Source organism: Miscanthus floridulus, chromosome 16 (genome assembly GCF_019320115.1).
Source record: "Miscanthus floridulus cultivar M001 chromosome 16, ASM1932011v1, whole genome shotgun sequence".
In the NCBI taxonomy this organism is placed as follows: domain Eukaryota; kingdom Viridiplantae; phylum Streptophyta; class Magnoliopsida; order Poales; family Poaceae; genus Miscanthus; species Miscanthus floridulus.
This window is the reverse complement of record NC_089595.1, coordinates 90,037,012-90,057,443: the sequence shown is the minus strand read 5'-3', so window position 1 is coordinate 90,057,443 and position 20,432 is coordinate 90,037,012. Positions and strand designations below refer to the sequence as shown.

At 48.2% G+C, this 20,432-nt stretch overlaps 1 protein-coding gene across 1 annotated transcript; it reads left to right on the top strand.

Moving 5' to 3' along the window:
* Positions 1-18,919: 18,919 nt before the first annotated feature.
* Positions 18,920-19,841, top strand: LOC136514278 (uncharacterized). The gene is made up of 3 exons (XM_066508268.1): positions 18,920-19,071; positions 19,150-19,255; positions 19,462-19,841. Exons 1-3 carry the CDS (start codon positions 19,033-19,035, stop codon positions 19,617-19,619), a joined length of 303 nt encoding a protein of 100 aa, XP_066364365.1. The 5' UTR covers positions 18,920-19,032; the 3' UTR covers positions 19,620-19,841.
* Positions 19,842-20,432: the final 591 nt, after the last annotated feature.

Sequence of the window (20,432 nt, the reverse complement as noted above, 5' to 3'; positions counted from 1 at the left end):
TGTGACACGGCATGTTCTCTATGTTCTCTGGCACTCTTCCTCAGTAGTTGTTGCTCTGATAGTTGTTATTACTATTGTAACCGCTGTTGCTACGGTTGTTGCTATTGTTGTAGTTGCTATTGTAATTACCACCGTTGTTATCATTGCTGTTGCCATTGTATCTTCTCTTGTTATCTGTGGTTGCCACCATGTTGTCCTGCCTTGGCCTTCTGTCTTGTTGTCTGTAATCGGGTCTTCCTCTATTCTCCGGGTTGTCCCTAGCAAACCGATGTCGGGTTCTTTCTTCTGATGAAATCAGCTTTTCAACAACCCTCTTGAAGTCTTCATTTGTCCTTGGGTTCTCATTGAAATAGTCTTTGTATTGCCAATTTGCTAAGATTCCTTCCACAAAGGCCTCTATCACCTCTCTGTCGATAATGTCATGGACTTGAGCCCTGAACTCTCCAAATCTTCTATAGTATTCTCTTAGACTTTCTCCTCTCCTTTTCCTTACTCCTTTCAACTCGGCTGCGGTCATTGGATGGGTAATAATGCCTGCAAAGTTGTTGCAGAAAGCTTCTTGCAAGTCTTCCCAATATCTGATTGATCTTGGCCTTAATTTGTCAAACCATTGTAGCGGCATTGCTTCAAGGGCCATTGGGAAAAATAGAGCCTTGATGTCGTCATCTCCTCCAGCTAACTCAATAGATTGGGAATAAACTCTTAACCATTGTCTTGGTTCTACTTTGCCATCATACTTGGAATGATTTGCTGGTTTAAATTTGTGTGGTAGCTTCAATGTTTGTAGTCTTCCTACGAAGCAAGGGAATCTAGTCGTATGGCTCCAGTTCTTCCATAATCTGGCGATCTTGCCCTTCTGTAATAAGACCTATCTTCTTTTAACTCGGATTCTCCGTAGTCATCTTCTTTGTCAAATCTTCTTGATATTTCTTGGTAGCGTTGGCTCAATTCTGGTTTGCTTCTTTCTTGTTGCTTTGAGTAATGTTCCTGCCTTCCATTAGCATCAGCACTTTCTGTTGGTCCTAGCCTTTGAAAAATTGATTTTTTGGGTGGTTGCTCTCCTTGTGGCTCTTGTGGACCTTCCTCGTCGGGTTGTTTTTCTGGTCCCCTGACTTCTTTCTTCTGGTCTTCCTCTGATTTTCCGTTATTCATGAGGGTGTGCAATTCTTTTGTTAATTCTTCAATTCTTTCCCTTTTTGTACTTTTTGTCGGCTTCTCTTTTCGCCTTCTTTCTGTTGTATTCCGTTAGTTCCGCCTTGTATTTATTCCAGATTTGCTTCCTTTGTTTAGCCCTGTTCCTTCTTCTAGCCTTCAATTTATTCTTCTTTAGTCTTGCTAGCCTTTGCTCATCATTTTCATTGTTGTCGCTTTTCTCATCCAGCGAGATGTTGCCTTCTGATTCGTATGAAGATTTTATATCTGGTATCTGTGGTGGTTCCAGAGGTTGTTCTAACTGCTCCGCTATGTATACAGTGTACCTCTTCCGAGCTCTTCTTGTATGGTATTTCATCCTTCGTTTAGTTGAGCTGTCGGTAGTTTCTGAGCTCGATCCGAGTTCTTTTCCCTCTTGATAAGGTAGTTCTTCAATGTACGTGCTAGTCCGGGCTTTGCTTGAGGCAAAAGAACCTGGCCAATGCACTACACAGTCTTGTGGGGTAACTGTCATGATCATCCCTTCTTGTGCTCCCTCCTAGGAGTATTTTTCTTGCTGAGTTCATCTTATCTTGGGTAAAGTGTTGGTAGATTGATGCCTGTGTTGTATAGTCCGTACGTTCCTGAGTTCTTTTTAGAGTCATACGGGTTGTATTCCTTCACGATTGTTGTTGCGTCTCTGAGTCCAATTAGGCTTGGCTCTTTCGCTGTGAAGATTGTCTTGGAGTCGGGTTGTATCTCTTTCTCAGAGTCTGTTTCATATCCGCTTTCTTCCTCATTCCGAGTTGGATCCGAAGTCGAGAGTTTCGTCATCTTCTCGGCGAGTTCATGTTCAACTTTGTCATCGAATTCTTTTTCTTCCCGGAGATGGGCACTGTAGCTTGCCGTCGCCGTCTGCCTCGTAGATCCAGGATCCGAAGACTGAAGGTTGTTCCCGTCGAAAAAAATCATGTTGAGGTCGAGGTCCACCGAGCTCTCGAGAAAAAATTCATCGAAAGCCCCTACCTGGCGCGCCAGCTGTCGATGTTTTACCACCGATAGCCTATCACGGGGGTACTTGGGACAGTTGTTCGAGCTTCGGCAAATAATGGAACTCGGCGGTTACGCAAAGAGACTCATGATTTATACTGGTTCGGGCCCTCGACTTGGTCGAGTAATAACCTTACGTCCAGTTTTGGCGTTAGCCTATTTGCGTCGTGTTGCTTTGAGTATTGGGTATGTTCAGTCGTTTACAAGGGATATCCTCACCAGCCCTTTATAGTCCAGGTGCTGAGAGGAGTTGTTTGTGTTCTACTCGGATACAAGGTCAGAGTCCTAAGCTATGTTTCGGGCGCCTTTCCTTGTATAGTCTGAATTGGAGTTTTGGTCTTGCACGTTGCTTTGCTCCGTGTTCTTCTTGGTGATTGGGCTGTGGGCTTGTTACTAAGGCCCACTTCCCTATAGTATGGTCTATGGGGGGCCCATAGGGTTCCCCATCGATAGTGAAGAGGTCCCTAGAGCCGGTTGTACCTGATCGACCTAAAGGTAGAGCAGCCGATATGCCTGGCAGCAAGGCACACCGAGGAACCAAGGATGTGGCATGCCCGGTTCAAACATCTCAGCTTTGACATGCTTGGTCGGCTAGAGAAGATGGTCCGAGGGCTACCCCACATCAAGCACGGAGGCGAGCTGTGTGACAGCTGCCTGGCCAGGAAACATAGGAGGCTACCATTCATAAAGGCGACCAAGTATCGCATGAAGGATGCTCTCAAGCTCATCCACGACGACCTCTATGGGCCGATCACGCCAGCTACAAACGGTGGTCGATGGTACTTCCTCCTGCTCATGGATAATTGTAGTCGCTACATGTGGCCACAACTCCTGATGAGCAAGGATGAAGCGATGACGGCGATTAAGAAGTTCAAGATGTGCATGGAAGCCGAGAACGGCAAGAAGCTCCACGTGCTGAGGACAGATCGTAGCGGCGAATTTACTTCAGTGGAGTTTGTTGCGTATTGCACAGATTAGGGTGTGGTGCGACACCACACCGCACTGTACTCGCCACAACAGAATGGTGTGGTAGGAGAGGTGGAACCAGACGGATGGTCGGCATGGCTAGATCCATGATGAAGGCCAAAGGCATGCCGACAAGGTTCTAGGGTGAGGCAGTGACCATGGCAGGTGTTCATCCTCAACCGCGCTCCGACCAAAGCCCTAACGGGCAAGACGTCGTTCGAAGCTTGGTATGGGCGCAAGTCGAGCGTGTCCTTCCTTCGGACATTTGGCTGCATCAGTCATGTTAGGAAAGACAAAGCTGAACCTCACCAAGCTAGAGGACAGGAGCACACCCTATGGTGTCTAGGGCTATGCAGGAGGGTACCAAGGCGTATCGAGGTCTATGACCCCGAGAAGATACTTGTCTCGCACGACGTCATGTTCGACGAGAAGGCGGCTTAGGACTGGACCAGTCCGAGCATGGGGGAAGCAGGCGGCTTCACCAGCACCTTCGTCGTCGAGCACTTGGTCATCCATAGGTGGTGGAGACGCTAGGGAAGAGGTGCTAAGCACTCCGGGAGGAGAGCCAAGCACTCCAGTAGTAGAACCGAGCACTCCTAGGGGTGGTGCCGAGCACATCAGGAGGGATGCCGAGCACTCCGGGAGGTGTGCTGAGCACTCTAGGAGGGATGCTGAGCACGCCAGGAGTGGCGCTAGGAGGTTCTGCAGTGGTGGCGACCACTATAGGAGGGTGCCGAGCACTCCTTGTGGCAGAGCCAAGAGGTCTTGCAGTGGTACCGACCACTCCAAGACTGAGGCTGAGCACTCCTATAGTGGTGCCGAGCACTGCAGGAGTAGTGACGAGCTATCTAGAAGTAGTGTCGAGCACTGCAACCAGGGTGCCGAGCACTCTAGGTGATGTGCCGAGCACTCCATTGGAACAAGGAACTCCATCAACACTGATTGAGTTTGCCTCACCTCCAAGTGACATCACTGAGTTCGTGGATGCCTTCCATGAAGGTGAGGAGGTGCGGTTTCCGTAGGCTGGACGACATTGTTGGCAGCACAGGACCCTTAGGCCTGGCTTGTTTGGCTGCTCAATGATCAAGAGCTATTGCTCAGTCAGGGCAGAGGAACCACCCACGTTCGCACTGGCTGAGCACGACGGAAACTAGCAACGGGCGATGTTGGAGGAGATGAAGGTGATCGAGGAAAATGAGACATGGCACCTCGTCGATCCATCTCTAGGATGCCGTCCGATCAGCCAGAAGTGGGTGTACAAGGTCAAGCGAGACGAGCTTGGTGCCATTGTCAAGCACAAGGCGCGCCTCGTCACCCGAGGTTTTGTTCAGCGCAAAGGCATAGACTTTGAGAAAGTCTTTGCGCCAGTAGCAGTGCATGGAGTCGGTCCGTTTGCTACTAGCCTTGGCAACAACAAAGGACTGGCATGTCCATCACTTGGATGTTAAATCGGACTTCCTCAATGGTGAGCTGGCGGAGACGGTCTTTATTAGGCAACCTCTAGGTTTTGCCATCAAGGGAGAGGAGCACAGGGTGCTCTGACTGCGCAAGGCGCTCTACAGGCTGTGGCAGGCTCCACGAGCATGGAAAGCCAAGCTTAACTGCCATGCTGGGCGAGCTTGGGTTTCAGCGGTGCGCAACCGAGCACGCGCTCTACACGCGGCGATGGGGGAAGGAGGAACTCGTCGTCAGCGTGTATGTGGATGACTTGATCGTCACCGGCACGCGCACGGAGGACATCAACAGCTTCAAGCAGTGAGATGGCGGCTCAGTTTTTGAAAGAGCGATCTCGGCGTACTCTCCTACTACATCGGCATCGAGGTGAGATAGGGGAAGGAGGAACTCATGCTCGGTCAGAGAGCGTATGCCTCCAAGCTGTTGGAGCAGGAGCGGCATGGACTGAGTGCAAGCCATGCGTGACTTCGATGGAGGAGCGGCTGAAGCTAACGAAGGCCAGCACTACGGCGAAGGTGGATGCAACACTCTACCGGAGCATCGTCAACGGTCTACGCTACCTAGTCCACATGAGGCCAGACATTGCGTTCGTTGTGGGCTATGTTAGTAGCTTCATGGAGGATCCCAGAGAGGATCACTAGGGCTAGCGGTGAAGCGTCTACTACGCTACATCAAGAGGACGGTAGATCAGGGGATTATCTTCCCAAAGACCGACGGGAGTAGGCTGCAGCTCACCTGTGTTCAACGATGCAGACATGGTGGGAGACATCGATGGACAGCAAAGCACCTCTGAAGTGCTCGTCTTCCTCGGGTCGGCTCCAATTCATGGTTGTCGCTGAAACGAAAGGTGGTGGCGTTGTCTACGTGTGAGGCAGAGTACGTAGCGATGGCCACAGCGGCGTGCCAAGTTGTGTAGCTACGCCGGCTGTAGGGCGAGCTGACCGGTGCGGAAGCTCACCCACCAGCCCTGATGGTGGACAACCAGCCCGCCATCGCCCTCACGAAGAATCCTGTTCTACACGACCGGAGCAAACACATCGACGTGAAGTTCCACTTCCTCAGGGACTGTGTTGACGGAGGGCAGATCGTCATCGAGTTCGTCGAAACTGATCGACAACTCGCGGACGTCCTCACCAAGCCGCTCGGACGCCTCTAACTAACAGAGCCGAAGGAGATGATCGGTATGGATGGGGTACTAGGGACAGCAGTAGGATTATGGGAAGAATTGTTAGAATAATCTACTGTTTTCTTGTGTGAACACACAGCAAGGGTAAGGCAGCGCCGAAAGGACCCCCTGCTATGGTACTGTAGCCGCTGCAGAGGCAGGCGCCGAACGGCTCACCTGTCGGTTGTATTCACATGCAGGGACAGACGCAGAAGTCAATCCTGCTGTATTATCTAGTTACTGTTGCAGTATGTGTGCTGTACTAGGACTAGATGGATAGAGTTGTATAAATAGACTGTCACGGCAACTCAGTAAAGAGAGTTCAGATTTGTCATTTCCCATACAGGGCTTCGGCCAATACTGGTGTCTTGTACTGTGTGTGTATGCTCTGTTCTCCCTCTTCTTTAACCTCTAGCTATAGTGTGTCGGGATAGATAACGCTTATTCGTGGTCGGCTTAGCTGATGAGTGCTCGACAATACTAACAGGTGCTCGATAAGACTGGATGAGTGGTTCACTCACCTAAGTCGGTGATTCATGGGCTAACATAAACATCTATGCCGATTTTGTTCCAAAGCTGCGCCGCAAAAGGACAGGTAAGGATTAGGTGAGTCGTGGTTTCTTGAGCACTGGCGCAGATGGGGCAAGTGTCGTCATCCACAATGTTTTTCTTCTTCAAATTTGCTCTGCATTTGATGCGTTCCTGGACTACCAGCCAGCAAAAATGTTGAACTTTTGGACGGGTGTGGTTATTCCAGACGAACTTGGCATAGTCGGCGGGGGTACCATGATTCTTGATGGCTCGGTTTATCCGCGACGTGCTGAGCTTTTGATCACCAGCTGCTTCCATCATGGGGCACAGTCGGTTATCCGGAGAGTTGCTCAGTTCCAGGTTGGCAAGGATTTCCTCCACCTGTGCCAATTCCCCGGCAGCATGCTGCGACAGCCTGGGCACCAGCAGCCTGCGGACACCCAGCAGCTTGGCGTCTCTCACCGTCGATCCACCAATGGACACGTGGCTGGCGAGGCTTGGAAAGGCAGCTGCAAGTGTCGCAGAGCCATGCCAATGATCATCCCAGAAGCTGGTAGCTTGCCCGTGGTGAGCAGCTTGACTGAAAGATTTTGTAGCGAGATCGGCCTATATGCATCCGGGGTGATTACTCCAGGTTTCTATGTTCAAGTGCAAACTTGGTTTTCGGAAGCACTTGACCTAATGTTTAGGTCTTTATTTTTTCTTTGGCCATAGTATTACGGGGTCAAAATTGATAGCTTGATGCGAGTATGAGTTGAGAGCATTTATATGCACACATGTGGTATACTCTTACCAAATCAGCTCAAGAGTGGCCCAATTCAATTACTTTCAAGTCTAGGATCTCAAAGAAACTGAATCAAACTTAAAATAAACTAGAAATAAATACGCACCATAACGTGCATTAGATGATTTGGACCTTTCCGGCGGACCATTTGGTGGCACTTTGCGTAGTTCGATTTGGCTATCACCACAAAACTATCCTGTGAGGCTGTGCTCGAGACTGTGTGTGCTAGGTGGCCATGTTAGTAAAATTCACCATATGATCCGGTGTGCCTGTATGTTACTCATTGTATCATCAAGTGATGGTGCCCACGACTATGTGCGTGCCAAGTGGCCAAGTCATTGAGATCATAGTATGATCCAATGGTGCCTATGTAGCATTTTAAAAATTTAGATCATTTTTATCATAAGTATGAAATGTTTTTCTACGATACTAGGAGTTTTTAATCTAGTGGATCATTTTTTTAGTGTTGAACATGTTTGTTGAAATTATTGAATTAGCTGAAGAAATATTGATACAGCTACTGCAGTGATTTTTCTAAATATTTCAAAGGAATGAAATATACTCTCGTATAAATAATGCAATTCTAGTTTTATCTTAATTTAATTGATCTAAGTATGACCACATTTATGTAAAAGTTATCAATATTTATGATACCAAATAATTATAGTTAATTTTATCATGGAATATATTTTATAATATACTCCCTCACTCCGTCCAATAATATAGTGTATTTTGAGATTTTAGGACAAATTAAGGAAGAATACAAAAGACACATATACCCTTATGGCATTTCCTAATCAGGACACTATTATCATCATGAATAATGGAGATTTGTTGATAAATGCAAAAACAATAATATAATACCTACCAAATTTGTGTTAGTATTTAATACGAAACTATCTCTTGTCTCCTAAATTCCTTATATTTGGGTATAATTTTTGAATGGTTGAATCCACTATATTACACAAGGAAAGATTACCTATTTTTGCGCCAAAAGTATTTCCACGATCAAATTTAAGACATTTGTCTTAGGAGAAAACTAAGACCCCGTTTGGCACAGCTCAGCTTCAACAGTGAAGCTTTTTGAAAACAGCTTCATGAGCAACTTTTTCGGTGAAGCTAAACTATTTTGGAAAAACAGCTTCATGTATGGCCGAGAGAGGGAAATAAAGGAGAGAGCTGTGAAAAGCTACTTTTTTCAGCTTCACCTCACTTCATTCCTTTGTGAGAGCATAAAAAAGGAGCTCCCATGAGCTATATTAAATAACAGTGTTTGACAAAAAAACAATTCATGAAGCTGTTGGTGAAGTTATGCCAATAGACCCTAATTAAAGTACATTATTTTTGAGAGAGATGTTACTAATTTTTTTTTTGAGGGGAGAGAGATGTTACTAACTAATCACCAGGATTATTATAAGGAAAAGAAAGAGAAAAAAATCGGGCTTTGTCTTTCTCGTGTGGTGGGCTGTGTGGTTGGTCCGAAGTTTACGAGGTGGTACAGCTTGGGCTCAAGCCCAAAACTAGATGAAAAGGAATTCCGACTTCACGCGACTTCACTCGATTTGCTCCACCGCACTCGTGTGCCGGCTGGGCTATGGGCTGCACAGGCCTTGATGTTGGCTAATCGTAGAACATGCACAGATCACGCAAGGAAAAGACGAAGAACACATGAGAACGACTATCTGTCGACAGAGCTCTTTTCGTCAGATTTTTTATATGACCAATACACAGACGATCACAAATGGCTCTAGGAACAGCTAAACAAATTAAAGCACATACTGGCTACTCATACCAGTAGCGCGCACACACACTCACTCACTAAGCAAACTAATAATCGGAAGACAAAACATGGTGCTGACACGCCAGCCATGATCTCACGCACGCCACACACGACGTGGGCGCGGTCACCACGCGCCAACCATCACTCCAGTCTTGACGCGATTCAAACTCAGAGCTTCCCCCAATCTTTGGTGGTGTGGACATCATCGGGTGTTCGGGTGTGTCAGGAAGACAGACACACCGTGGATTATAGCAACAGTGCATATACATCGCCGGGAGTAGATGGAGGTGGTGCAACCACTGTGCTCCGATATGATGCCACGCCGTGGAGCACTACTGGAGACGGCCTCTTTGCCGAGGGCCTGATGCCCTCGGCAAAGGCCCATTAACCCTCGGCAAAGGCGCCCTCGGCAAAGAGCTCTCGGGGAATTTTGAGTCGGCGAAGAGGGTCTTTGCCGAGGGTCCTTTATTGGGCACTCGGCAAAGCCTTTGCCGAGGACTGGAGCGGCACTCGGCAAAGAAAAGCAGCCGTCACGGCGCCAGCGCCTGGGACGGAGTCTTTGCCGAGGGCCGTCTCCAGAGGCCCTCGGCAAAGAATTATTCTTTTTTTTTTGAAAAATCTTTGCCGAGGGCCTCCAACCATGGCCCTCGGCAAAGAAATGTGCAGAATTTTTCCAAAAAATCTTTGCCGAGGGCAATGAGACGGCCATCGGCAAAGAATTATTATTATTTTTTGAAAAATCTTTGCCGAGGGCCTCCAACCATGGCCCTCGGCAAAGAAATGTTGCAGAAATTTTATTTTTTTTAAAACAAATCTTTGCCGAGGGCAATGGGACGGCCCTCGGCAAAAGACCCTTCTTTGCCGAGGGCCTTGGTCATTGCCCTCGGCAAAGAGGCAGAATTTTTTTTTTTTTTTTTGCATTCCATCGACACAAGTATTTCATATATATACATATATATATATCAACTATCACATATATATATATATATCACACAGAACCCATTTTCTCACAATATATCACAACTATAATTGTGAACCATAAATCACAATATATTACAACGACAAGTCACATGTTCATCATCATTCACATATTTATTACGACAAGTTCATAAAATTCAAGCAGAAGTCAGAACCATAAACCACAAATATTACAATAAAGTCCAACCACATCACCTAGCACTAGTCCTGATCAAGGTAGCCTATGAGACGGTGGTGAAGGAAAGGCGGGATCACCCGGTGACGCACTACCAAATTGATTGGAACCCGCGGATGAAGGCTGCACAAAGGAGCAGAGATTGCATGTGTGAGTAATCTGGGAAAACAGTTTTGGAACTTAGAGATTGCATCTAGTAATCTAGGAATACAAAAAGATTAAACTCAATTGAAAATTTCGGCAGCACCTCCCCTGCACGAGGAGGTTTCCAAAACCTGCAAGAAACAACGGTACGAACGCCGACATCCACAACAGCACGAAGGCCGACATACATGCCAAACACAAGCGAAAAGTGAACTTTCATACTTACAGGAGTAGCTGTAGGAGGAGGAGGAGGAGGAGCTGAAAACTGCACAGGTACACCCGATGCTTGCCCAAGACTTTGCATGATCACCATCATCTCCGCCATCTGCTTCTGCGCGGCCTCGAACGCGACCTGCTAGGCCTGTAGCTGTGCGGTCAGTTTCGCGTTCTGCTCTTGACTTTGCCTTTTTGTTTCGTGCAACTCGGTCTGCAATATTTCACTCCAATGTATCAGTAATGCAAATCTAATTTAGGTACGACGAGTAAAACCGGAATTACCTAGAGTGCCTGGACTTGCTGCAGTGCTAGAGAAGGCCGTGAGCGTATGGGCTAGCTGGAGCTCATGCTCCGCACTCGGATAGCGTCGAGGGAGGGAACAGTGGTGGAGTCAATGGCGCCATATGCAATCCACAGCCACCCGTGCTTCTTGCCTCCTCCGAGCCTCATGATCATCTTTGCATCAATGGGCTCAGTGCGCACATTGTAATCTTCCCCATAGATCTCCCTTACCGAGGACGTGTACTCTTGGACTTTAGTGTATACGTTCGGGTCGGAGTACACCTGGGGCGGGGCAGCCGGGTCGAAGGAGACAGAGGATGACGCCCTGCCCATGTGGGACATAGCCCACGCAGAGAACTCCGAGACCTCCTCACCCGGGTGCGCAGCCTCCTGCGAGAAAGACGGGAAGATGGTGAGAAATCAAGCAGAATTGAGCATCAAAATAAATGAAAGAAATCACTTACGTATGCTTGTTTGTATCCGGGGAGGCTACGGCTGCCTTGATGGTGAGTTGGACCTTGCCTCATCAGACGTTGTTCCCGCAGAATCTCGTGTGTGCCAACAAAGTCCTGTGATAACCACTTGTCCACGATCATGGCCCAGCACTCGGGATACGATCGGCACCACCAAGGAATCACCTATAAGTCATCGAGTATTTGACATATAAGAAGATGAAATTGAACCTACTTAATATCAAAACGAATCATTATGAATGTTATTCGCCTACCTCAAGGTACTGGTCCCGGGTCAGCGTAATCAGTCTTGCTTGAGGCTTGGGGAGGGACTGCCTAAGTACCAACCTATAGTAGTCTATGTGGGCTTGGACGCGCCCATGGTGGTGCATCTCGGTGACATACTTCCTACAAGCTGCGGCAGCCGCCCGATCCGCTTGGGCTTCAAGTCCTTCGGTCTTGAAAAATTTCTACATACAAAACCGATGTATCCATTCATTATTTCAATAAAACATTTAACCAATGAATGAGATGTATTAAGCAATGTTATGCGAGAGAAACTTACCCAAAACTCTGCCAATACCCGCTCCTACTTGTTGCGGTAAGTGTCATCCATGACCAGCGCATACCTGTCCCAATTGGAGGCCGGCTCCCGCACCACCAGCTCTTCGGATAGTTGCACAATGCTGGGGTACCATTTCCTGCACAAAACACCAAGGATGCTCGTGGGGGTGCGTGCTGGAGTACCTGACAAAACCAACCAGGACCTGCACAAGTGATTAAGAAAATTTATCAGTTTCTCTTATGATTTCCAACATATCTTATGAAGTAGTTGTGATAACATCTATAGTTACTTACCTCTTTGCCATAGGCTGAATCACTGGGCGGTTGTGAGGAAGCGAAACCGGAGGGAGGCTCACGGGACCTCACTCGTAGGGAGTCCAGGTAGCAGTACCCCCTCCATCGCCCTCGAGCCCCTCGCCTCCCTCACCCTCGAGCGCCTCGCCTCCCTTGCCCTCGAGCGCCTCGCCTCCCTCGCCCATCTACTGACCCCTCTCGTCCTCCGACGAGGATGTGGCCGTGGCCGTCACGTGCTCCTCCTCCAGCACCTCGTCACATGGCGAGGGAGGAGACCGTTGCCTCCTACGGCTGCTGACCCTGACCCCTCATCACCTCCTACGGACGCTGCCCCGAACGATGACCCCTCACCTCGAAGGAGAGGGCGGTCTCTCCCATAAACCGAGGGCGTGTCACGGCATGGACGTCTGCTCGCCATCTTTGTTCAATCACCTACAATCACAAAGAATGAACAAGACTAATTAGTACATATATTAGAAATAGATTCAAAATATATAAACAAAACACAAATTAAAAAAACATAGTATTACATGTACTAGGAATAATCTTCATGATTGGGATCATAGGTCTCATCATCACTATCAAAATTGTCCAAATGGGCAACACTATCAGAAGGTTCTATGTTGTCATCGTAGTCATTGCCTAGAAGTAATCGCTCAAGCATTGCTATGTCCTTGGCATTTACCACCACATCTCCATCGACCTCGCCATCAACCATTTCGTTGTCTACTTCCATTTCGATTGCTTCGGGTAAGACTATCTCAAACGTGCCTGGTAGCCCATCTTCTTGATAGAACTATCCATCATATGTGTTTGCGTTGAAGTTGTAATCATCATCGTTTGGGGCAGGTAGTTTACCGTGTGGAGATACCTGGTGCACAATAGCCCAACCCTTAAGATCCTCTTTGTCTTGGTTGGCGTATGGAGTATAATACACCTGCACGGCCTACTGAGCCACAATGTAGACATCTTTTCCAAGATAGATGGAATCTTCTCGAATCTCGACTAGCCCAAGATGAGGGGTTCGTCTCGTTGATCGAGGATTAAACCAATGGCATTTGAACATGATAGGTTTAAGAGGTTTGTCTCCATGAAATGAGAGTTCGTAGATTTCCTCAACTCTACCATGATAGTCGAGGCCATCAGTGTCGGGCGTACAAACATCGCTATTTGTGGTTTTTTGTTTGGGCCGAATCTGCTCGTAACTTGTTGTGTGGAAGCGATATCCGTTCACGTCATAGCCGGTAAATGATTTCACCCTAATGTCATAGCCGTTTGCAACCTGTTTCAACTCGTCACTCATGGACGAACCGGTCTGGGCCTGCAAGGTGAAGCATGATAGATCGTTATATTAATCAAACGTACGATCACCTTGGACGATCGAACATACGAGCTAAATTGGACATTTCCTTTTGTTTGAACCAAGAAATAAAATCAGGCCTCCCCGCTCCCGCACCCCGCAAAACAAGGGTGTCTTGTTCATGCGAGGTAGGATCCCTTGATTGATGCCAGAATTCACGAACAAATTCCCTGTCCGAACGAGAATCAATGGGGTTGGATGCAGAATAGTGACGGCGTATTGAAACAAGTTCATTGAGAACTTACTTGATGAATGGCTGCACCTCAGTAAGGTTATTCAACACATATAGCATGATACTGCGCCACTCTTCATTTCCCAATAGCTTCGGGGTTGATCCACTTGCGCCGCTGAGTTGGCCTTAGAAAAGGCTGAGGGTCGATTCATTTTCGCCAGCATTGTAATGAGGGAGTGGATTATGATTGCTAGGAAGGTTCGGCTTGTAGTATTGCGTTGTGAAGTTTGCCACCTCCTCCCGAAGGCATGCCTCTACAATGGAAGCCTCAATTCTGGCTTTATTTGTACATTTTTTGCAAAGAGTCTTTAGACATCTCTCGATTGGATAGCACCAACGGGCCTGCACGCCCCCCCCCAAACGTGCCTTGGACGGGAGGTGCACAATCAGATGCTGCATCGGCAAGAAGAAGCCGGGTGGAAAGATCTTCTCCAGCTTACAGAGCAACATAGGTACCGCTTTTTCCAAGTCCTGAGCGACGGTCCGAGATATCTCCTTGGCACAAAGCTAGCGAAAGAAAAAGCTCAACTCTGCCAGCACTAGCCAAACATGCTCAGGGACATAGCCTCAGACCATCGTCAGAAGAAGCCGCTCAATCCATATGTGGTAGTCATGACTCTTCATCCCGTTGACTCGCATAGTGCCTAAGTTCACTCCCCTGCTAAGATTCGCTACATATCCATCTGGGAACATTAACGTATGGATCCATTTTTAGTACTTCCCTCCTTTGATCGATTTGCAAGATGAAATTGACCTTAGGCCTTTTCCAGTTCTTGTTTCAGCCACTAGGAGGCTGCATCGCTTGATTCGGTCTATCGCACAACGTCGCTAGGTCCACTCTAGCCTTAACGTTGTCCTTAGACTTGTCAGTGTCCATGAGAGTTCCCCAAAGTGCCTCGGCGATATTCTTTTCAGTGTGCATTACATCAATATTATGTGCCAGAAGAAGGTCATCGAAATAGGGGAGCCTCGTCAAGCTGGACTTATGAGTCCACATATGTTCCTCACCATATCCCACAAAACCACCTTCTTCATTGGGCACAAGAGCATCTATCTGAGCATGAACCTCGGCACCAGTCCTCAAGTGTGGTTTAGGGTCTGTCACTTTGACATCTTTCGTAAAGCTCTTGACGTCTTCTCTGAATTCATGGTCTAGAGGGAGGAATTGACGATGCTGGTTGAACGACGAATACTTGTCACCCTTCTTCAACCAAATGAACCTCACAGCTTCCTTGCATATTGGGCATGGGAACTTCCCGTGAACACACCAGGCGGCAAATAACCCATACGCCAGGAAGTCATGCAGAGAGTAGTGGTACCAAACGTGCATTTTGAAGCTTGTCTTTGTAGCTCGGTCATATGTCCATACCCCCTTCTCCCAAGCGTGGATCAATTCATCAATCACAGGCTCCATGAACACACCCATATTACTCCCCGGGTGTCCAGGAATTATCAACGACAAGAATACGTTATGCCGTTGAAAGGAGATACCGAGAGGGAGATTGAGGGGATAACAAAAACGGGCCAGCATGTGTTTGGGGTAGCCATCATTCCATAAGGATTGAACCCATCTGTTACCAGCGCGACACGTACATTACGGGTCTCAGCTGCTTTGTCACGATGTTTGTCATTGAAGTACGTCCATGCTTCAGCATCAGACGGATGTACCATCTTCCTAGGATTGTACCGTTTGCCATCTTTGTGCCATGTCATCTGTTTTGCGGATTCCTCGATCATGAATAGCCGTTGGATCCTCAGCAGGAAAGGAAGGTGCCGTAGCACTCTCGCAGGGATCGAAAGCTGCTTTTTTTGACCATCACCAGAGTCTACCTCCAGGTACCTAGAGGATTTACACTTTGAACAGTAATTTGCATCCTTGTGTTCTTTCCTAAATAGGACGCACCCCTTCGAACAAACATGTATCTGGTCATACGGCATCTTAAGCATACGAAGGAGTTTCTCTGCCTCGTACAAGTTCGTCGGCAAAGTGTGCTTCTCCGGTTGCATGGTGCCAAACACGGCCAACATCTTATCGAAGCCTTCTCGACTCAGGTTTAACTTGGCCTTCAACCCCATTACGAGTCCAACCGTATCCAGCTGAGAAATCGTTGTACGCTCGTGAAGGGGTTTCTGTGCCGAGTGCAACATTTTGTAGAAGTCCTTTGCGGATTCCTCCATCTCCTCCTTCTCACATCGTTCAGCGAAGTGAGCTTGGTGGGCATCATCTAGCATGTCTACTACCCTGGCATCATCATCAAAAGCCTCGAGGCATGCTCTCACCACCTCCGCTCTTATACGATCTGCTTCACCACGGTAGATCCACTGCTGATAGCCAGGCATATAACCATTGAACACAAGATGTCTACCCATGGTCTTCTTGTCTACCTTTCTCTTGTTGTCACATTTGCTGCAGGGACACCAAACTAGAGAATGTCCTCCTGCTCCTAGGCCAAATGCATGTTTCAAGAAATGATCTATCCCCTTCACCCATTCATAGTCGTAGTCACTGCCGCTTCTCTAGCCCGTGTACATCCACTGACGGTCCTCCATCCTTTAACATTTACATCACAGAGTATTGTGACCATCAATTGCATCTACGCGGTGTTCCTAATGTCTAATAGGTGAGGATAGGTCCTAATCCCACCCGCGGATGCGTAGATGAGGTCAGTTTCCAGGCTCCGCTCCTCTCTAAGACAGAATTTCAGCAGCACCTCCCCGCTGTTCTCCTGATACACGTCCTGCTAGGGAGAGTGTGTATCCGGAGAACCACAGGGAAGAGCTACCGAAACTCGGTCTCGGACCAGAGCAGACCATGGAAACTAACCCATCTACGCATCCGTGGGCTGTCCAAAAAATGTGGACAATCCGAAACAGATACGGTCGTAGATATGCAAAGATCCGCATACCTACGACCGTATCTCTTTCGGACGGGAGACGCCTAACTGGGTTATGCGATCTAAGACAATGATACGGGAGGAGGGCTTATTTATACCTAGGGTGGCGGTGGAGTCAGGCTAGCGAGGCAGTGGCGAGTCAGGGCAGTGACGAGGCGATGCTGTGCAGGCAGACCCGCAACGCCGACGAAGAGGATCGGGGTCGCCGAGTCCCCTCTGACGTGCTCTTCTCTGCAAAAGAAGAAACACAATACTATAAGTTGAAAATTTTGGTAGAACCTCCCCTGTACGGGGAGGTTTCCAAAACCTGCAAGAAAAAACCGGCACGATGGCCGACAACCACATATCAAGCGAACAAATACGGCATGATGGCCGATAGCTAGATATATATTAATCCACCACCAACACACCACCACCTCCACCACCACGACCACACCACCACCACCAACACGACCACACCACGACATCCACCACAACGACCATGACCACACCACCATATCCACCACAATGACCACACCACCACATTCACCACAACGACCACACCACCACCACCTCAACGAACACACTACCCTCCTTCTCCACCTCCACCTCCACCTACACCTCCACCATTGCACGCCACCACCACCTCGACCTCCACCTAGACCTCCTCCTTCACCAGCATTGTACACCATGAAGCGAGGGAAGGGCATACCTGGACGTCGGAGGCCGCAGACGGGGCGAGGGTTGCGGACGGGGCGGGGCACCTCGGAACGGGGGCGGGCACGGTGGATAGCATGGATGGGGTTGGCGGGTGGCGCGGGGTCCTCCTCCTTCTCCGGTGGCCGGTGGATGGTGCGGAGGTTCTCCTCCTCCTCAGGGCGGGCCGGCCGGCGGGCTTGGGCGGGCGGCGCGGCCGGGGCGGGGCACCTTCGGCGGGTTGAGGCGAGCGGCGGGGTGGGGCTCCTCCGGTGGCCTGCTCCTCCTCTGGCGGCCGGGGGGCGCGCGGGGTGGCGGTGGCGGCCGGGCGCGGGGCGGCGCGGTGGTGGGCGGCGGGGTGCGCGGGGCGGCCGGCCGCGCTACGGCGGGGGGCGCAGGGCAGCCAAGCGCGCTGCGGCGGGCCGGGAGCGCGGCAGGGCGCGTGAGGCGGCGCGGTGGAGATGTCTGGGTTTTAGGCATCCGACGTCACAACTTGCTCGAAACCTTCTCAAATTTTTACCACAGCCTACACATGCGATAACATGACACCTCGACAAGTTTCATGATTTTCGGACTTCGTATAAATTTTATATAATTTAAAAACACTTTTCCGACTAGTTCCTCATCATGTTACGTGAAGAAGATGCCCGAAATTTAATGTGAGTTCGTGGATAGGGACTCAACATACACCAAATACCATGAATAACATTTTTTGAATCACTAAATTGCATTATTCCATCCACCTGCAGTTCAAATTTGAAATATTCAAAAAAAATCAACGAAAAGAAATAAATTAGGGAAATATATCAAAAAAATCAAATTTGACCCAAATTTTAAAATTGAGATTTAAATAATGTATTATAGCACCACAAAAAAACTGGGTTCAAAAAACCCTAAAAAAAACTCTTTGCCGATGGTCTAGCCTGGCCCTCGGCAAAGGGGGTAAGGCCCTCGGCAAAGAATATTTAAAAAAAATAAAAAATCTTTGCCGAGTAGCTGACGGCGGGCACTCGGCAAAGACTAACGTCAGTGGCCGCCGTGACCCATCCGGCCATAGTTGCCGAGGGCCAATTTGCCGAGGGCTAGGCCCTCGGCAAAGATTTATTTTGCGGAGGGCCGTTTGTTTGCGGAGGGCCTATCTTTGCTGAGGGCTCCTGGGGCTGGCCCTCGGCAAAGACCCCTTTGCCGAGTGCCCGAAATGTAGCCCTCGACAAACCCATAAGCCCTCGGCAAAGAGGACGTCTCCGATAGTGGAGGAAGAGAGGAACACCAAACCACCATCGGGACACCGTGGAGGAGAGGGTCGGGCCTACATCATCTTCCTCGACGACTTCCTCTAACGTATTCTAAATCTAAAAAGCAATAGTAATTCTTTTACTATTCTGAAATGCATGTACGGGGTTTCAAAAAGAAAAGAAAAGAAATGCATGTACAGTCTTTAAGCAGATTATTACTCGAAAGAAAAGATGAGCACGCACGCTCAACGTCGAGTAAAAGTAAAAGACATGTCCAGCGAGCAATACGCCAAAACATGAAGGCCCAATCAACAGAAAATTATGGCCGTTGATGCAAGCTTGCCACTTCGGCCGCCCACAGACTGCAGCCACAAAAAAAAAAGCAGGCTAGAACTGAGCTGAGAACCCGAGAGCGAGATGTGGGCCCGGAAAAATCTCCCCGGCAACCTCCCGGCCAATGAGGAGGCGGTGCCCACGTGGCATGCTCCACGTCCCCCTCCCCCCATTCCCCTATTTCTATCTCCTCGCCGGTGGTCGTTGCACGGGTCATCTTCTAGCTACTACCCCTAGACTGGTCGGGTGCTAGCTAGCTCAGCAAAAGCGGCTTAACTCTGAAGCTTTTCTTCAAAAGCCCTAGCTGCAGGTGTGCTACTGGTCAGTTAGTTCACCATGGGCGACTCCTCATCATCAGCATCTTACATCAGAATGGTGTGTGTGCTATACACTACCCTGTACCATTTCTACAAACGGATGGTTTTGGTTGCTTAATTTGTGTTGCTGGTTCAGGTTCACCATATGATAGAGAAGTGCATCTGCTTCAACCTGAACAAGGAACAGTGCATGGACGCGCTGCAGAAGCATGCCAACGTCAACCCTGTCGTCACTGCCACTGGTACGGCTTGCATACTCGACACTCATGATGCTTCAATTTCGAATCCTTCCCCGTTTAACCGTTTCTCTCGTACTGGTTTATCTTGCATCATGCATATGCTTAATCGATATTTATCTTCATCACCTTATGCACATGTTGATATTCTGTTCTGTCATTTCATGTGATCTGAAAATTACTGCCGCCACCGCCGCCGCCGCCATGCACAGTGTGGAAGGAGCTGGAGAAGGAGAACAAGGAGTTCTTCGAGACATACAAGAAGGACCGCGAGGAACGCAACATCATCGAGGCGGACACCATGGAGCGGATCAAGAAGATGCTCTCCGAGTTGGCGGCCTCCAAGAGCTCCGACGACGACGAAGGCTAGCTAGTAGCCTTCCGATCCGTTAGCTTTAGAGCTATAGATCTCAGCTCATGCAGGGACACTCATGTACGCACCAGCTCCTCTCCATGGGAGCACAACCATCCCCTTACGTACCGTACGTCATATATGAGACCATATATATATATATATATATATATATATATAGTTGGCTACAAAATAACTTATTCTGTAGCCACTTTGAGTTACAATAATTACTATGTTAATTTATGAGATTATAGTAACTCCTTGCTAAGTGGTTTACTATAACATTATGGTAAATATCCCCATGTATTATAGTAACCCAACTATCGTAAATATGTATTGACATTATCGTATATTAGTATATAAAATTATCGTAAATGGAGGTGGCTACAAAATAACTTATTTTGTAGTTGACTACCGAATATATATATATATATATATATATATATATATATATATATATATATATATATATATATATATATATATATATATATATATATATATATATATATATATATATGGCTACCTTGCTTATATATTAGCCACGAACAACATAACATATGCCTCTGCAAGGACCATGCCTGCATGATGTGTAGTACGTCTGGTTATTAGGACGAGAGAAATTATGTACGTTGTACGATGGACTCATGTACAAAGATGCATATATATTCGACCGATGTATACATAAGAATCTACGCATGCCCGTAGGGTGATGTAAGCCAGGCTTATCATTGACTGTAATCCTTTCGGGACACGTGGCGCCTGGTGCGCGTATCCATCAGTGATGACCCTGCTACTTGCCGGCAGCTCCCTTGAAGTATACCCGGTGCT